This window comes from Cnephaeus nilssonii (genome assembly GCF_951640355.1).
Source record: "Cnephaeus nilssonii genome assembly, chromosome: 16".
NCBI classification, from domain to species: Eukaryota; Metazoa; Chordata; class Mammalia; order Chiroptera; family Vespertilionidae; genus Cnephaeus; species Cnephaeus nilssonii.
This window is the reverse complement of record NC_137087.1, coordinates 60,486,884-60,504,448: the sequence shown is the minus strand read 5'-3', so window position 1 is coordinate 60,504,448 and position 17,565 is coordinate 60,486,884. Positions and strand designations below refer to the sequence as shown.

Genomic DNA, 17,565 nt, shown 5'->3' with positions numbered 1-17,565 from the left:
GAAGACGGACAACGAAGGAGAAGGCAGCCCCAAGCCACTTCTCAGATCGCCAGCTTGGTGTTTGTAAAACTGACTTTATTGGGGTGACACTGGCTCACAAAGGCACCCTTGAGGTTCACGTCCTCGGAAAGCCCTTCATGTCGGTTTTAAACTCAGACAGTAAAGGCACAGGTGACTGGTGGCCACCAGTCCGATGACCCGCAGGGGAAGGGGTGACAAGTTAATAAATCCCCCCCGGCCGGCCTCCAGCGGGGTGGGCTCCTGAGAAACCGTCAGGCCAGTCTCCCCGCCTGCGAGGAGCCTCCGAGGAAATTGCACCTCATTCATCACACGCAGCGGAGGAGGAGGAACACAGAGAGAAACTCTCAGAGTCCAAGCGAAAACCAATTCAAAGGAAGGCGACGGGACTCTGGGGCCTGCTCAGAGGGCCGGGCTTCAGCCGCGTCTCCGCCCCCCTCGCTCCTTCATTTTGGTCGAGGACACATCGGCCATGCCCGAAACTGTGCTTTCCCCAAACGGTTCAGAAACCCGTCCTAACGCCACCTGCCAACTCCCCAAAGGACCCTCCTACCCCCCCGCCCCCCCCCGGCACTGGTTTGGAGAGCTTAGCGATGGAGCAGCAGTCTCCTTGTTGGTTTCCAGTCTTTGGCTTTTATGTTGTAGCTTCAGACACATTTTTAATAGTTTATGCTCGACACTGTCAGAAAGCCCTTCTCCGGGGCTGGTTCACAGGCTTCCGAGGGCCCAGAGCCGATGAGGTTAATCAAAGCAGGTGATGACCTTCGGAGCGTCCTCCTTTCCTGTCCCTTTCTCTTCAAACAGCCTCACCGGCCTCACCCGCCTCACCCGCCTTACCCGCCTTACCCACCTCACCCGCCTCACCCACCTCACCGGCCTTACCGGCCTTACCCGCCTCACCCGCCTTACCCACCGTACCGACCTCACCCGCCTTACCCGCCTCACCCACCTCACCGACCTCACCGGCCTTACCGACCTCACCCGCCTTACCGACCTCACCCGCCTTACCAGCCTTACCCGCCTTACCGACCTCACCCGCCTTACCGACCTCACCCGCCTTACCAGCCTTACCCGCCTTACCGACCTCACCCGCCTTATCCACGTTACCGGCCTCACCCGCCTTACCCGCCTTACCCACCTTACCACCTTACCCACCTCACCGACCTCACCGGCCTTACCGACCTCACCCGCCTTACCCGCCTTACCGGCCTCACCCGCCTTACCGGTCTTACCGGCCTTACCCGCCTTACCCACCTTACCCACCTCACCGACCTCACCCACCTCACCCGCCTTACCAGTCTTACCGGCCTTACCCGCCTTACCCACCTTACCCACCTCACCGGCCTCACCGACCTCACCGGCCGGGAAACGGCAGCGCGCTCACCTCGCGGTTGTCGGCGACGATCACCAGCTCCACGTACTTGGTCATCGGCAGGGTCTCCCTCTTACGCTGCCAACAGGAAGCACAGTTCAGTTCCCTGCACGCCTCCCGGGCACCCAGACAGCCCCCTCCCCCAGCACTTCAACCAGGGCCCCACCTCACCCCTGTCTCCCACCCGTCCATCCGCCCAGGTCACCTCCATCCCCAACGACCCTTATAGGACCTTCTCAACTCAAGTGACCAGTTTCTTTCACTTTTAAATAGATTTTTATTGATGTCAGAGAGGAAGGGAGAGGGAGAGAGAGAAAAACATCAATGATGAGAGAGAATCATGGATCGGCCGCCTCCTGCACGCCCCACACTGGGGATCGAGCCTGCAACCCAGGCCTGTGCCCTGACGAGGGGAGGTTTTGGGGTGTTGCCCCTGGGGGTGCTGGTCCCACTTCTGTCCACTGGGCAGGGAGAGATCTTTCCAGTTCTGCATCAAGGGGGACCTCTGAGAAGCAGACGCAGGGACAGAGGACCTGAAACCCGGGCCCCACAGACAGTCCAGGAGGAGAGGAGAGGCCCCGGCTAGGCAGACTCGGGGACCGACCCAGGTCACCGCTGCCCGGCAGGTGGGCAGGGCTGTGAGCTCTCTGCAAAGACCCTGACTGCAAAGCAGACCGGACACCAGGGACCTCCACATTGCACCCCCGCAGAGGGGGCCGGCTGGGAGCCACGGGCTGGTCCCTCGCTGGCAGGTGGGCTGGCGGTTTCCGTGTCTGCTTGGGCTCTGTCCACAAGACACGCCCCGCCTCCAGATAAGCCAGCCGCTCTGTCCCCACCACAACCCCCAGTGGAAAAGGCCCCGATGTCCCAGCACCCGGTGTCCCCCGCTGGAGTCCAGGGTCCCCAGAATCACGCCCTCGGCTTTCCCTCCTACCCTTCTCTCTCACCCGTGTCCGGGAGGGCGGTGGGCGCCCGCCGCCTGCAGTGGGGCTCGAGGCGCTGTGATGCGATCCGCACGACCCCCAGAGGCCCCTCAGGGCCTCGGCCGCGAAGAGCTTGTATCTGTCGGTGACGTTGCCCATCGGCTCTAGGACGTAGCTTTTGTTTTGAAACGTAATAAGTCCCCTGTGGACAGAGAGAGAGGAAAAACATCTAACTTGTAAGGGCAGCTTCTTGCTTATGGCCGAGACCCGGTTCTTAGCAAGACAGAGGACGGAAGGAGATGCCGATGCATTTCATGCCCAGGCTCTCGTCGCAAAGGACATTTCTGTGACATATGTTCCCACGGATTCACTGCGCAAATCTTTGGAAAAGTGAGTCTGAGAAGTCTTTTTGTTTCAAATCATTTTTGGGAAAGAATAGACTACATTTAGCCTTTGTATACAGATTTTTAAAATATATATATATTTTATTGATTTCAGAGAGGGAGAGATACGAACATCACTGATGAGAGAGAATCGTTGATCGGCTGCCTCCTGCACGCCCCCTACTGGGGATCGAGCCTGCCACCCAGGCATGTGCCCTGACCGGGAATCGAACCGTGACCTTCTGGTTCATAGGTGGACGCTGAGCCATGCCAGCTGGGCTACCTAAACATCCTTAAATTAGAATGGGAGGCAGCATTTCAGCACTCAAACAGTCTGGGAGAAAGAGTGCAAAGCAGTAACATAGCTATTTCGAGCGGAATTGGGGCTCACATACCCACAATCAATCCCTTGTTATTCAGTGTTCACGCATCACCCCTGTTCCGTGGAGTGTGAGGGCAGTGGTAGAAACAGACGGTGCCCGGGAAGCTGGCACCCTGACGGGGGAGTCGGCGCCGGGATGCATGGGAGGATTAGCCTCCATCGGAGAGCCCGGCTGGTGTCGCCTGCACCCACAGCACTGGACAGCTGAGAGGGGGCCGATGCGGTGGCTGAAGGTCTGGCTCTTTCCAACCCCCGCAGGTGGATTCAAAAGCAGCATTGCCGCCGCCTTGTGCTCCCCGCCTCCCGGGGCACCCAGCCGCGTCTTCCTGGGCACAGACGGGTCTGCCCCTCTTCGGGGGAGGGGGAGGGGCTGCATTCTCCTTCCCTGACAAGTTCTTTAGGAAACGAGAGTTCCAGTTCACAACGACTAACAGGGGATGTTAGGTTATGAAAGTTGATTTTAAAAAGCCCCAATGAAGCCCTAGCCAGTTTGGCTCAGCGGACAGAGCGCTGGCCTGTGGGCTGCAGGGTCCCGGGTTCGATTCCAGTCAAGGGCACACACCTCGGTTGCAGGCTCCATCTCCGGCCCTGGTCGGGGTGCGTGCAGGAGGCAACCAGCCGATGTGTCTCTCTCACATCGATGATTCTCTCCCTCTGTCTCTCCCTCTCTCTTCCACTCTCTCTAAAGATCAATGGAAAATATTACCGGGTGCGGATGAACCAAAAACAAGAATAAAAAGCCCAAGGGAAGAACTTTACAGACTAGGCCGGGGCTGGTAAAGGAGCGCACTCGCAGGGAAACACGCGGCTCTGCCGGGGAAGCGCGCCCCCGCGGGGAGAAGGCGGCGCTAACGCTGGCTGGGCCGGGGGCGCTCTCTGGCTGCCACTGGGTGTCCACGCGACACACGGCACCCACGTCGCACCAAGAGACGCCGACGGCTGCAAAGGCCTGTCCGCTCCCTGGGAAATCCTCGAGGCCGCCCCGCGGTCAGGGAGCGCTCCCCCTCCGGTCTCTGAAGCTGCGAGGCCGGGGAGGCCTCCCGCTGCAAGCAGCCGGCGCCCGCAGCGTCGCTTAACGAAGCAATTGCTCTGGGCCGGCCTGCGTGATCCGTCATGCAGCCCGGGAGCGCTGGCGACCGCGGAGCCCAGGACCAGGCTCTCGGACACGTCGGCACGGGATGTTCTCAGCCCTCGCGGCCCTGGCGCGATAAGCGCGTCATTGAAGCTGCACGTCACCGACAGTCAGGGACGCGCTCGGAGCTGGCGGCTGCCCAGCCGACGTGGAAAGCGGGGCTCTGCTCCCCTCGGCGGGGTGGGCGGAGGGGGTGAGAAAGCATCTGGGAGACGTGCGGGAATGACGAGGCTTGGCTCCTTCTCTCGGGGAGTGGGGGGCTGGACCCAAAGCCATGGGCGGGGCGCGGGGTGGAGGCCGAGTTCCGGGCAGTGGAGACAGCAGGGGAGACAGGGGTGGCTGGGGGGGATGAGGGCCGCCCTCCTGTGCTCAGGGCTAGGCCCAGGAGACCCCGCAGAGCCGCATTCTGGGCATGGACCCACCGCCAGGGGCATGCAGGTGGCACACAGCGAGCTGTGCCCCACCTGGGTTCCCCCCGCCTGCCCCCCCCCCCCCCAGAGCTGTTTCCTGAGGGTTGTGGGGCCCGGGTCGAGTGTGATGGAGGCAGAAGTCAAAGGGCCCCAAGAAACAGGGCGGCCGCTTTTTAATTACTTTTTAATTTATTTCAGAGAGGAAGGGAGAGGGAGAGAGGGATGGACACATCCACGATGAGAGAGAATCACGGATCGGCTGCCTCCTGCACGCCCCACCCTGGGGACCGAGCCCACAACCCGGGCCTGTGCGCTGACTGGGACTAGAACCCTGACCTCCTGGTTCATAGGTCGATGCTCAACCCCTGAGCCTTGCGGCCGGCCAGAGCAGCTGCTTTGAAACCAGGCAGCCTTACTTCAAACAGAAACCTGTAGTTTTCCTTCGATGGAAACGAAGAGGAACCGATTCCAGTTGTAAGCGGACTTGGTTAGCTTCCAGGGCGAACACTCCGGGGACCCCTCTCTCCGGGGTCAGCGTCAGCCCTCCCCCCCCTCGGTGTCCACCTGGCAGGCGGGTGCGCGAGGCCAGCTGCGGCTCCGGCTGTGCCTCTCGCCCGGCACCGGCTTCGCCCACCCCCCCTGAGTTAGCAGTTGGGATGTAGGGATCCCCGGTCCCTCCACGTTCACTTGCTGATTTAGTTTTCTGGGAGAAACACTTCGCTCCCCATGTCCTGCCGCCGGGATGCACCTGCGAGAGGCCCGTGTGCGGCTGAAGCGCGGTCCTGGCTGGAGGAGCCGCGGGCAGACCAGAGGCGCCGCGCCCGCCTGACCCAGTGCGGCGCAGGCTGGTGGGCACAGGCCACGGGGCTCCTCCCAGCGAGTGATCCCGGGAGCTTCTCCCGCATCCACACGGCCCCCGCCCCCCGCAGGCCCGCAGCTCCGGGCCCTCACAGACATCCCCGCCCCTGGCTCCCATCCCAGTGGATTCGCACGGTGGGGGGTGGGGGAGCGGAGGGGGGGCGCCCCAGGAGGCACATGTTGGGCTGTTATGGAAGGCTTCAGGAATGGTTAGGGCGGACACACCCGCAGTGACCACCGACCCGTGATTCACAGAGAGACCCTCAGCCAGGCCCCTTCGCAGCCACAGCGCTAGCCCTGGCCGGGGCGCTCAGCGGGGAGAGGACCGGCCCAAACCCAGCGGATGCAGGTTCAACTCCCAGTCAAGGGCGTGGGCCTGGGCTGCAGGTGCGACCCCCGGCCCCGTCGGACGTGTGCGGGAGGCAGCCAATCGACGCGTCTCTCTCACATCGATGTTTCTCTGTCTCTCCCTCCCTGCTCCACTCTCTCTAAAAACCAATGGAAACACATCCTCGAGTGAGGATTAAAAAAACAAAGTAAGTGGCGTCCGGCTGTTTTCTGCACGCGGGGCCGTCTTCCTTGCTCGTCTCCACCTCCCAGCCTGGTGGGACCGGCACGCTCCGCAGGTGATCCGCGTGCGAGCCGGTGCTCGGTAACGTCTGCGGGAGTGAAGGGGGCACGGCGGGCGGCCCCGGGGAGCCGCGTGGTGGTTTTGAGCGCAGGGTGGGGCCGTCCCTACGATACGATCAGGCTGTAGTTTTGAAACACGACCTTCTGGAATGTGCACGGGGCTGGGAGGGGAAGGGCGGAGGCAGGAAACACGGGTGGGAGGCCATTTAGAAATCCCGGGGGGGGGGGTGAGTTAGGGTGGTGCCGAGAGATGTTTAGGAGCCATGATGGGGCGGCGCTGTGGGGGTGGGGGCGGGGGGTGGGGGCAGGAGGGCGGCTTCAGCATCCCAGGACCCAGCCCGGGAGCGGAGATGGGCGGGGCCTTTCCTGGAAAGGGGTCCCTCCCGAGGGGAGCCAGTGGGGACCCCCGGGAAGGTGGGATTAGGACACTTCAAGCTCTGAGGGAGAGTGGGGCCGGGGAGAGCTGAGACGTGACCTTGGAGTCCTTCAGGGCGGAGACCTGGCCCCCACGGCTGCGTGCACGGGCTGACAGGATGCTGTCTCCAGGGGAAGAGGGAGGAAGGACAGCGGTCAGAACCCCTGGTTCCAGATGTCTGGGCAGGAGCCGAGCAAGAGGACGGCAGAATTGGGGACCGTCCCTCCGTCCGGGAGCTCACGTGCTGGCCGGGGCTGGGAGGGGGTGGGAATGGGGCCTTTATGGAAAAACCAGGTCATGGGGACTCGGGGTTTTGTGCCCAGGACTGGACGTCTGTCCCATTACGAACCACAGCAGCGTACCCCTCTGGGGCGGAGCAGGGTTCTCTCCCATCACCGTGACAGCGTGGGTCTGTGCACTGATGCTCACGAGATGCCCCTGGGCTTGTTCTCACCAGCGGGGGGAGGGCCATAAAGCACGAGAGCAAATGAGAGTCCAGGATGTGGGGGAGTCATGGACAGTCCACGGGCGGTGTACTGAGGAGGGCCGAGTGTCCCGGGGCAGCACACCATACGGCACACGGTTAATCAGGGTCCGAACGTCCCACTTGGCTTGGAGCCTTTCAAAGGCAAAATAAGCTCCACGGCCGCACTCACTTCTCTGACCTGTGTTCCTCGTGGCCCGTCAGTCCCTCCGAGGAAGAGCTGTTTCCGCCTAATCCCCCTCCTACCGGGATCCCGGCTTCTCCCCTTATCGCTCCCCTTCACGCTGCACGTGCAGGACGGCTGCTCCCTTCCCTCCTCCCGTCTCGGTTCCAGGACAGAGTCCTCCTGGCCCTGGTCCAGGTCCAGCCCTTCGCGGCCTGTGGGAGGTGCCTGCTCTGCCTTTTCTCTGCAACATTGTCACTGGCTTCTTCCTGCAACATGGTCACTGGCTTCTTCTCTGCAACATTGTAACCAGCTTCTTCTCTGCAACATTGTCACTGGCTTCTTCTCTGCAACATTGTCACTGGCTTCTTCCTGCAACATGGTCACTGGTTTCTTTTCAGCAACATTGTCACTGGCTTCTTTTCTGCGACATTGTAACCAGCAGGGCTCTAATGGACCGTCCCTGGGACACTCGCGTTTTCCTGGCATTCCTAGATCCGAATGGATCTTGGGGTCACCTGGTATTTAACATAGTTTCCCATCCCTCTTTGCTTTCTGAAGACCTGCCAGGCTGGAGCTACGGGAGCTGCGTCCAACCTCCATGGAACCTTCTGTCGGTGGGTGCGGACGGAACCCAGCTTCTCTGCTGGTCCGATGCCCCAAGATCCCAGAGTTGACTACCTCCCTCCGGGACCCTCTACTGGTGCACGTCCTGCTGCTCTTACAACAGCAGCCCCGAGATCTGGGAGGTTTAAATGATCAGGGGCACCGTCCACACGGGGTGTCCCCTTCCTGTTCCCACCCCGACGGGTGGTCGATAGCAGACTACTGAGCCTGACTGTGTGTGGTATGTGTATGCCTGTACGTGCTGTGTGTGCTGTGTGTGCTCTGTGTGTGCTGTATGTGATGTGTGTGCTCTGTGTGCTCTGTGTGTGCTGTATGTGCTGTGTGTGCTGTGTGTGTGTGCTGTGTGTATACCTGTATGTGCTGTGTGTGTTGTGTGTTGAGTGTTGTGTGTGTGGTGTGTGTAGAGGCTCATTCTCCATGGCCCTGCACAGAACTCCCGCTGTGCGTTCCCGGCTGGCACGGGGAGCAGCCTGCCTGTGCCCACCTGGCACGCCCTCCCGCAGAACCATGCTTGGTGCCACGGGCCAGGGCAAAGCAGGACCCTGAGGATGCACGCTGCTAGCCACAAACTCAATGAATAAACCCGGCGCAAAGGCCAGGACAGCTGGAAACGTGTCAGTGAAACTGGTTTTCCGGGAGACATAGGAGCCGACTGCAGAGAGACAGGAGCAGGTGGGCGTGTCGGGGGAGGCAACTGCTTCTTGCTTTGTGCCACCGCGTCATTGCGAAAGCCCCGTGACCCCGCCTGATTCCACACGACCGGGTCCGGGCCAGGCGGCTCCCGTACTTCTCATTTTCATTAAGGAGCAGCTTAAACACTACCCAACGTCACATCCCGTCTGTCCTCACCAGGACTTGTCTCGCACCCGGGACACCGAGACTCAGCCAGTTCAGTCCCCGCCCACCTGCCAGGTGGGGTCAGCGGGGACGGAGGCGCCGAGGGAGAAACCCGAGGCCGGGCCAGCTGTGCTCCGGGGCTGGTGGGCAGGCCTCCCGCCTGGCAGGGGGCGGCGAGCCCCCCAGGGTGAACAGGAGGAGGACGCTGCGCGGCTGGGGCCGCCGCTGTCTGGCCACTCACCTGAGACCCGCACAGGTGCTGAGACTGGCGCTGGAGCCGGGGTGCCCCCGCACGTGCCCGTGGTAGTAACAGTGACCCTGGAAGGAGAGAGAGGGGTTCAGTCACCACGTCCGTCCCCGCGCACCGTCCCCGCTGGTTTTACCTACGGCGCTGAGTTCCCTTTGGCTAAGACGTCGAACGAGGAGCCTTCATAGTAAATGCTGAGCCCCACGTGGCCCAGCCGGGACCTCGGGCCAGAGCACCCACAGGGTCCTTCGGGTCTCTAACCCCCATCGGGAAGCCCTGGGTCGGACACTTATAAAACCTGGCCCAGGACAAAGCACATGGACATCCGTGTCACCCTCATGCAAACTGTGTTTGTCCTGAGACGAGGCGCTGTGGGGGTAAGCACACGGTGAACGGAATACAAAGTCGGCTCGGCCTACGGCAGTGGTCGGCAAACGGCAGCTCGCGAGCCACATGCGGCTCTTTGGCCCCTTGAGTTTTTAGCAAAGGTCAGCTTAGGAGGACCCTAATTAAGTTAATAACAATGGACCTACCTATACAGTTTAAGTTTAAAAAATTTGGCTCTCCAAAGAAATGTCAATCGTTGTCCTGTTGATGTTTGGCTCTGCTGACTAAGGAGGTTGCCGACCACTGGCCTACGGCATATGGAAGCAGAGAGGCGATGGAGTGAGGGCTGGGGAGAGGGGCCCTCACCGAATTGCCCGGTCAGGAGGGACACGTCTAACTCGGCAGGGAAGGGAAACCGAGAGGCCTTCTGCGTCTGAGTGCGAAGTCCCCGTGTGACCGGCCCGGGACCCCCCCCTTGTGAGCAAGGTCACTGCCCAGGGGGCCGCCCACAGCACGCCCTCGGTGAGGGGGCTTCGGCCCAGGACCGAGGCCGGCTTCACGGTGGAACCGAGGCCCTGCTGCAGCCCCAGGAGGGGTTGCTGGGCAACACGCGTGTCCTCTGAATGACGGGCGTGTGGCCCGCGGCGAAGGGCTGCGTCTGCTGAGGGACGCAGCAATCTACTGTTTCTGTTTCTTTGGTGGCTTATGCGTTAGCTGCGTATCTAAGAAACCGGCACCTAACCAACAGGGACGAAGGTTTACACCTGTTCTCTTGTAAGAGTTTTATAGGTTCAGTGCCTACATTTAGATCTTTAATCTACTTTGAGTTAATTTCTGGCCGGACGTGGAGTCCCAGTTCATTCTTCGGCATGTCAGTCTCCAGAACCATTTGTTAAAAGGCGATTCTTTCCCCAATTTTTCCTGGGGACCCTGCTGAGAGCAAGTTCTCTTCGGGTATTATTATTATTATTATTATTATTATTATTATTGTTTTTTGCCAAAAGCTTCTAGGCTATGCTGCCTCTTGTCTGTTTCTGGTGAATCTGAGAATCAAATTTTAAGCTCTGTGGTTTCCGTTTGGGCTACATTGAATGCAAAGGCCAGTTTTGTAAGAGTTCGTGGTTTTACAACAGTTTTCCTGTTCATGAACATAGTATGTCTCTCCGTGTACTGTGGCTGCGCTTCCTGTCCTTCAGTCTAGTTCCAGGCGTTTCCTTCCGTGTGTCTTTAGGAAGCTTTCCTGAGCTTATGCCTAGGTAGTCATAGGTTCGCTGGTACCACGAACAGGATCCTTTTCCTATTATTTCCTACGTGTCGGTGCTTTTCATGCAAAGAAAAGCTCATTGTTAAGTGCACCTCCGAGGAACCGTCCTATCAGTGTAATGGGGTGTCGCATCGCTTGGGTTTTTTGTTGTTGCTTACATCAACCACAACGACAACAGTTTTGTGGCTCCGCTTTGATGCCCACATGACACTGAGGAGTGGGGTGGCCGGGTGTCCAGGGTGGAGGTGGAGAGGGACCCGCCTTAGAGGGAGAGCATGTTGGAAGCCGCCCATTGTCCTCACTGGCAGGGAGGTGTGGACAAGGAACCTGGAAGGCTGGTCCACCTTGAGCTCTGAAAGGTCAGAGCCAACCACCCGCTGTCCGGTGGAGACAATGGTCGCTAAAGCAACCTCCGCCTTTTAATCTTGTGTGAATCCTCGCTGATGGGCTGTTACTGGAACGGCCTGCCTGGAGCTACGGGTGGATCCCATGGTCTTAATAGAAGGGATCGCTAGGCCGGAGCGGGGTGGAGTCCTTCCCCTTGAGCGGGGTTCCCGCCTGGCCCCCAATATTCCCAAGTTAATATTTTCCAGTCTCTTTCATTTGCGTGCGGCCTCCTCCAGAGCCCGAACCCTGAACCTGAACCCTGAACCACGCGGGACGTGAAAGGGGCTCACTACAAAAGCATACGCAGAGACAGTGCTGGGGGGCCGTGTTGGGGGGGTGCTGTCTGCTCAGGGACGGGGTTCATTGTGCGAGGCTGGCAGGTTCAGGCAGAGCAGGCGCTCACGGTGCCCTGCCCACCCCTGGCCAGGGGTCCGCTCCAAGGAGCACGTGGCTTAGGAAAGAATGCATGGGGGGGGGGGCACACTGCCCAGCCTGCCCCGCGGGCACCCCGCCAGGCCCCGGGGACTTGCCACCAGCTCGCCTCCTCAGCACCCAGTGAAATAGCTTCTGAAAGGCTCCAGGTCGCCTCTCTGCAGACAGCTCTAGCCTGGGCACTTAGGAGGGTGATAACACTTCCCTGAACAGGGATCATGTGGCTGGACTGAAGGCTCGGGTCCCCTCTGCACAGCCCCCAGCAGGCATGTCCCAGCCGAGTGGAGTGAGGGCTGGGAGAGCGACAGCCAGAGAGCGAGTGAGGGGACAGTGTGATGTCATGGGTTGGGCTGCCGGGGGTAACCAGCATCACCGGGTGTTAACCCTTATACAAATATATATATAATTGATTTCAGAGGAAGGGAGAGGGAGAGAGAGATAGAAACATCAATGATGAGAGAGAATCACTGATCGGCTGCCTCCTGCACGCCCCACACTGGGGATCGAGCCCGCAACCCAGGCCTGTGCCCTGACCGGGAATCAAACTGTGACGCTCAACATCGGAGCCACGTCGGCTGGGCCGCCCTTATACATCTTTGGGAATCCTGTACGTTACAGAATCCGCCTCCTTTTAGAGAAATGGGAAATGTTGCTCTGGCAGCAACGTATGGGTGAAAAAACAAAACTAAAAGCCAAATGGTGCCGATCATCTTACTAACTGACCTCCGAAATGTCAGGAGCATTTTCCTTGAGTGGCTATTGGTCAGGTGCACCTGACAGCCCTCCACCCCCGCGCCGCTCCCGGCTGTGACCAGAGCGGAGAGTGCATTTCCGAGCTCCGAGCTCCTCCTGTCCCACCGCCAGCCAGGCCACCGCCCTGGGTCCCTCCTGGCGAACCCAAGGGACTAACTCCTTAGGAGCCCGAGCGAGGTCACCAGACTCCCCAGTCCAGGCTCGCCCGGACACCTGCCGTGTCCCGAGGTTTTATTTTTCCCAGTACGATTCCCTAAAGGTTTGAACAAACGTGATTTCGTTTTCATAATCCAGTAATTCGTCATGTAAAATCACATCGCACTGCATGGGTCATGTGATCGGTTGGGCATGCCGCCCCCTGGTGGTGGCGGAGGCGGGGGGGGGGGGGGAAGGTTGCAGGCAGAGTCACCATCCTGGCGGCCTGCACCTGTGTCCCCAGACCTGGGGGTCAGGTGGCCTCCCAGGGGCTGGTGCCGAGAGGCAGGACCTGCCAGGCCCCACGGATTCGTAACCCCGTGGCCTGTGGGAGCCACACCTGTGAGAGACGCAGCAGGCGCCAGCCTGACTCTAGGAGAGCGTGCACCCCGGGACCCACAGGTTTACCCATCGCCACAAGGACCCCGCAAACTCTCCCAGGCTGCGTCCCCTTCCCACTTGCGTCCCCTTCCCACTGCCCCGGAGGGTCGGGCTGTCCATCTGCAGCCATCCTTGCCCCGTTCTGCTGATCTGATACATTCCATTCCCACCAACCAACCATAACACAGAAAACAGCCCCAAACACGCGCACCCCACAAGCACATCTCCCCCTTCCAAAGCCTCTGGCCGCGCTTTGCGTAACTTACCGCTCACCCTGAAGCACTGCCCCCTCCGTCCGGCGAAATACATTTCCTTCTGTTTGACACCGTCCGGCAAACAGGCGGCGGGTGAGGGGGAAGATGGACCAGGGCCCTGGCCACAGGGGACGGAGAACCCGAATTCCGCCACCTGCTCTCAGAGGACCAGAGAGGAAGCTTCCATGCCAACCGCCCAGAGGGCTGAGCCTGCGGGGAAAGGACTGACAGACACCAGCCGGGGCCGTGCTGAGCGGAACAGCTGTCAGTGCTGCATTCCTGGGAGCTTTGTGTCGGCGCCCCTGCCCCCCTGTCGCTTGTGCAATGGGCCAAACCACCTTGCTTTACTCTTTGGATGACAACGTCTGGCTGGAAGGAAGCTCCAGGCCGGCAAAGGCCACCCCCCTTCCGGCCACCCTTCCTGAGCCGACGGGACCCCGAGGCCTGACGGGTTGTGACTAAGGCCAGCGGGTCGAGCAGGGGTCCAAGTGTCAGCCTCTGGCTGCAGGCCGGCCGGCTTCCCTCGCATCCTGTTCTCTGAACCTGTGCCCTCAGGAGTCTATCTCTTCGAGGAGAAAACCTGTCTCCGAAAATCCAAGATTGGAGTGAGTGGGAGTGCGCATGCATGTGGGCACGTGTAAGTGTGTGTCTATGTGCACGTGCCTTGTGTGTCAGCACATGCATGCATGTCTGTGTGAATACATGTGTGCCTATGTGCCCATGTGTGCCTGTGTGTGAGAGCATGTGTGAGCACGTGTGTATGTGCCTGTAGGTGTGTGTCTGTGTGTAAGCATATTTGTGAGCATGTGTATGTGTGTGTCTCTGTGTGTGCATGTGTCGGTGTGTGTCTGCGCCTCTGTGTCTGCATGTGCCTAGCCATGTTCCGTGTATGAAACATCAGGGGACGGTGCACTTGCAGGAAGAGTGTGCGTGCAGCCAGCCTCGCTGTGACGGGGCGCCCTGCTCAGCCCCGCGTGAACGGAGGGTCCGAGGAAGAAGCGCCACCCCCGGGCCCGGCTGCTCTGCTCGGCGCTGAGGAGGCCACGTCCGCTGATGGAGGGGAGAGGGCCACCAGGGGCCAGCCCCGTGCGGCCTGTCCTCGCCCTGCCGTCCTCTCGGGTAGTCTCCGTGCCCGGCCCCTGGAGGTGCCCGGTGACCACGTGGGCAGCAGACGAATGCGCTGAGGAGATTGTGGGGGTGACTCCGGCCTTTCCCGGAATGGCCTTTGGGATGATGTCAGCCAGTGATGGCGAACCTATGACACGTGTGTCAGCACTGACACGCGTAGCCATTTCTGATGACACGTGGCCACATGCCGAGGAGGAAACATTTGCTGCTCCTGAGGATGAAACATTTGCGACTAGAGTCTTGGAGTTAGTTTTTCCCTCAAAGGGACACACTACCCGAGTTATGCCCAGTTTTTTGGCGAAGTTGGACACGCCAAGCCCAAAAGGTTGCCCATCGCTGAGTAAGCGCATAATGACTGCACGGCCCCCCGCAGGCCGTGCTCAAAGGGACAACCCCGCCCTCCCCCCACTCGGCCGTGGCCCCGAAGGATAAAGCCCACGCGGCGCGTCCTGACAGGCGACGGGGAGATGACAGGCGGCGATCGATCCCCAGATGGAAACCAGCCTCCACTTGCTTGTCCACCAGCTCCCACTGATTGTGGAGAGATTAAAAAAAAACAAAAAACTACAGCCCAAAGGGGCTTTATTTGATCTATAATTTAAATGTAGGAAGATCCGCTGTGTGCTGACTTGCGGGGCAAGGCGATGAGTCAGCACATTTCTTTCCGTTTTCAGCTGATTCAGGGAAAACAGAACTCCCGGCGCTGCCTGGTGTCCTCATGGGGAAGGCAGCCTGCGGCCCGACTCTGCTGGCATCTGCTGGAGGGGCCGCGGCCCGGGCGGGGCTCCCCCCTCGCCTCGCCGGAACCCTGGCGGCTCAGAGGGCACCGAGGCCGGGAGAGGCGGGTGAGCCCCCAGGAGAGGCAGCATCGCGTAGTGAGAGCACCTCGTGCTGCTTGCTCCCAGGTGGGGGTGCCTGTGTGCCCCCCTCCCCCCACCCCGGCCTCCACCGCTTCCCCCACTGAAGACAGAGACCATGTCCGGTGAGGCTTCATGACCCCCGAAAGGGGGGCGCCTGGGATATTCTGACAGAGGGGCCAACGCAGGCCTGGGCGGCAGCGAGGCTCCGGAAAACCCCAAGTTTCACTCCCCTCCCCCCAATTGCCTGCCCGCCTCAGGACCCGCCCGGGGAGGCGGCTGCAGGTCGTGTGGCTCAGCACGTCCTGCCCGGGCGGGGCTGGGAGTCTCCCCGTCACCAAGGGCGTCAGGGGGCGGCCTGGGGCCTTACCAAGGCAGGTCTCCCCATCACGGGGAGGGGGTGGCCCAGCGCCACCTCCAGCCGCGCCCTGCAAAGCCCCTGCCCGGGGACCGCGGGAGTGGGCAGAGGGAGGCGAGGACGTTCGCCAGACGGTCACCTCGTGGCGAAGTGAGGAGAAAGAGACGGTAGCCTCCTCCCCCACGCACACGACACCACGGGGAGCAGAAGGCACGCCGTCGCCACCCCTCAGAGACAACGCTTGGCGCGAGGGGCCTGCGTCCAGGCCCGTCCTGAGACGCTGCGTGCGTGGCCCCAGCCCTCCCACGAGACCGGGCGGCGGGCGCAGTCCATCGGCCCCCGTTAGTCCCCCAACGAGAAAAGGACAAAAACGCCCCAGGAAGGGCAATGTGACGGGGAGATGGGAGACACGAAGCTGTGAACACGCCTCGGAAGCAGGTCTTCATGTTCCGTGTCCATGTTAGAGCGGGCCGCCCCCACCGTGCGCACCGGAGGACTCCAGCCGTCACCGCCACAGGAGGCCCCACGGAATGTTCCTGCCTCTGTTGGCCAGGAGCCCCCCCAGTCTTTCTTCCGTGCTTTAAAAAAATTTTTAAAAATGTATTCTTATTGGTTTCAGAGAGGAAGGGAGAGGGAGAGACAGAGAAACATCCACGATGAGAGAGAGTCATTGACTGGCTGCCTCCTCCCTTCCCTCCTACTGGGGATCGAGCCCGCAGCCTGGGCATGTGACTTCGAACGGCGACCTCCTGGGTCACAAGTCAGCGCTCAGCCTCCGTGCCCCGCGGGCGGGCTGAGCGGCTGGTCCTCGTCCTTCCCGCTCGGGACTCTCGTCTTTCTTCAAGTCAGGGCGTGCTCACCACCTGAGCTTAAACTTCGCTTCTTTCCTGTTTTCCCGTGTTTCCACTCTGGAATGTCTATTTGGCCTGTCGTGTCCTCTTTAAAATAGTTCCTGTTTGCTCTGATTTTTCTGTTACCGCACACCCTGGTGGCGCTGGCTCCAGTCTCTTGGTCGCCACTGCTGGCTCACAGGGGCTTTTTTTATCGTGCGGGTTGTAATTTTGATTTTGGGCTCATCTTTAATACTTAGCTTCCTTTCTTTTTTGCATGGGCATCGCAGGTAACCCAGGCTGTGGAGCCTCCCTACAGACGCTCTGGGTCGGCTGCCGCTGTCGGGCGCAGGGGACCCAAGGCTGCCCGTTTGGGATCATTTGGGGTCAGTGTGTCGACAGGAATTTCTTCCCACGCAGGTACGGGAGACCGGAACGCCCGCCCACTCCACTCCCACGCGCACTGTGGGCTTCTAGAAGGGATTCGCCCACATGAGCACCCGCAGTGCAGAGAAGGGTGTGTCGAGGTCGTCTACAACGAAGCCACGTCTCCCAGCCCTTTTCCGGCTCGTCGGGCCAAGGCCGGGCTTTGCTGGAGGAACGAGGGTGCTTCCCTGAGTGACACCCAGCTCCTCTCGGGCCTCAGGGGCGCCCGGGCCGTGAGCTTCTCAGGATAACAGCTGCCGTGTGTAAGCACAGATTCTCCGCGGGCCGCACACGCAGGACTTACCGTGTGGTTGCGAGCGAGGGACACCTCCGTGCCGTCCGGCAGGTAGTGGGTTTCCGTGAAACCGCGGGCAAGCAGGCCTCTGTGGGGGAGACAGGAAAGGCTGAGTGAGAGTCGCGTCGCTAAGGTGCCTGTGCGCAGACAGCCGGGGTCTGGCCCTACCCCCACTTGTCTTACAGGGGACCCCGTTTTCCTGAGGCCCCCAAAGGACCTCCCCATGTGCGGGTTGTCCAGGGCGAGGCAGGAGAGGCGGGCAGGAGAGGCGCACCTGTAAAAAAGTTCCCCCGGATTGCTTCTCTGAGAGCAGTCTGCAGTGTTTCGACTCTCCGTTCCCATTCCATAACTTAGTTCCAGAGTCTGGGCGAGGTGGATTCCATCCCAAGGCATTCCATTCCCCAAAGCGTAGGAGACGGGGGACTCCTGCTCATCTCACTCTGGGGCACTTTCTCCCCCACCGCCCCCCATGCACCGAGCTAACATCTCTCCGGTTTCTCCCAGGATTGCTCCACCCGAGGTCCTGCTGACCTGTCTCCTCCCACCTCAGGCTGAGCAAAGGGCAGACGCTGTGTCCCTGAGCCCAGCCCCGAGGCCGACGAACTGCCACTGCGTGGTGAATGGAGGGATGACAAACGGGACCAGGATCATAGGAAAGCAACCCGGTCGGACAGCAGGCGTTCAGACCACTTGGATGGATTAAAAAGAAAGAAACTCGCTTCAAAGCTGCGGTCCCCGATGGCGGAGGGGGTGGGGCGCAGGCAGGCAGGCTCCCCGCATCCTTATTCCAGGACTTT

General features: G+C 60.6%; 1 protein-coding gene across 2 annotated transcripts in view; it reads right to left on the bottom strand.

Moving 5' to 3' along the window:
• ADAM12 (ADAM metallopeptidase domain 12) overlaps positions 1 to 17,565 on the bottom strand; it is a 176,348-nt gene that overhangs the window by 53,614 nt on the left and 105,169 nt on the right. For both annotated transcript variants that reach the window (XR_013814711.1, XM_079793191.1), the window contains exons 4-7: positions 16,778 to 16,856; positions 8,876 to 8,952; positions 2,338 to 2,515; positions 1,403 to 1,468 (exon numbers count right to left, since the gene is read on the bottom strand). Coding sequence is in view for 1 of the 2 variants with exons in the window: in XM_079793191.1 (XP_079649317.1) it covers positions 1,403 to 1,468; positions 2,338 to 2,515; positions 8,876 to 8,952; positions 16,778 to 16,856 (400 nt within the window). In the remaining variant the exon portion in view is untranslated. The remainder of the gene's footprint in view (positions 1 to 1,402; positions 1,469 to 2,337; positions 2,516 to 8,875; positions 8,953 to 16,777; positions 16,857 to 17,565) is intronic.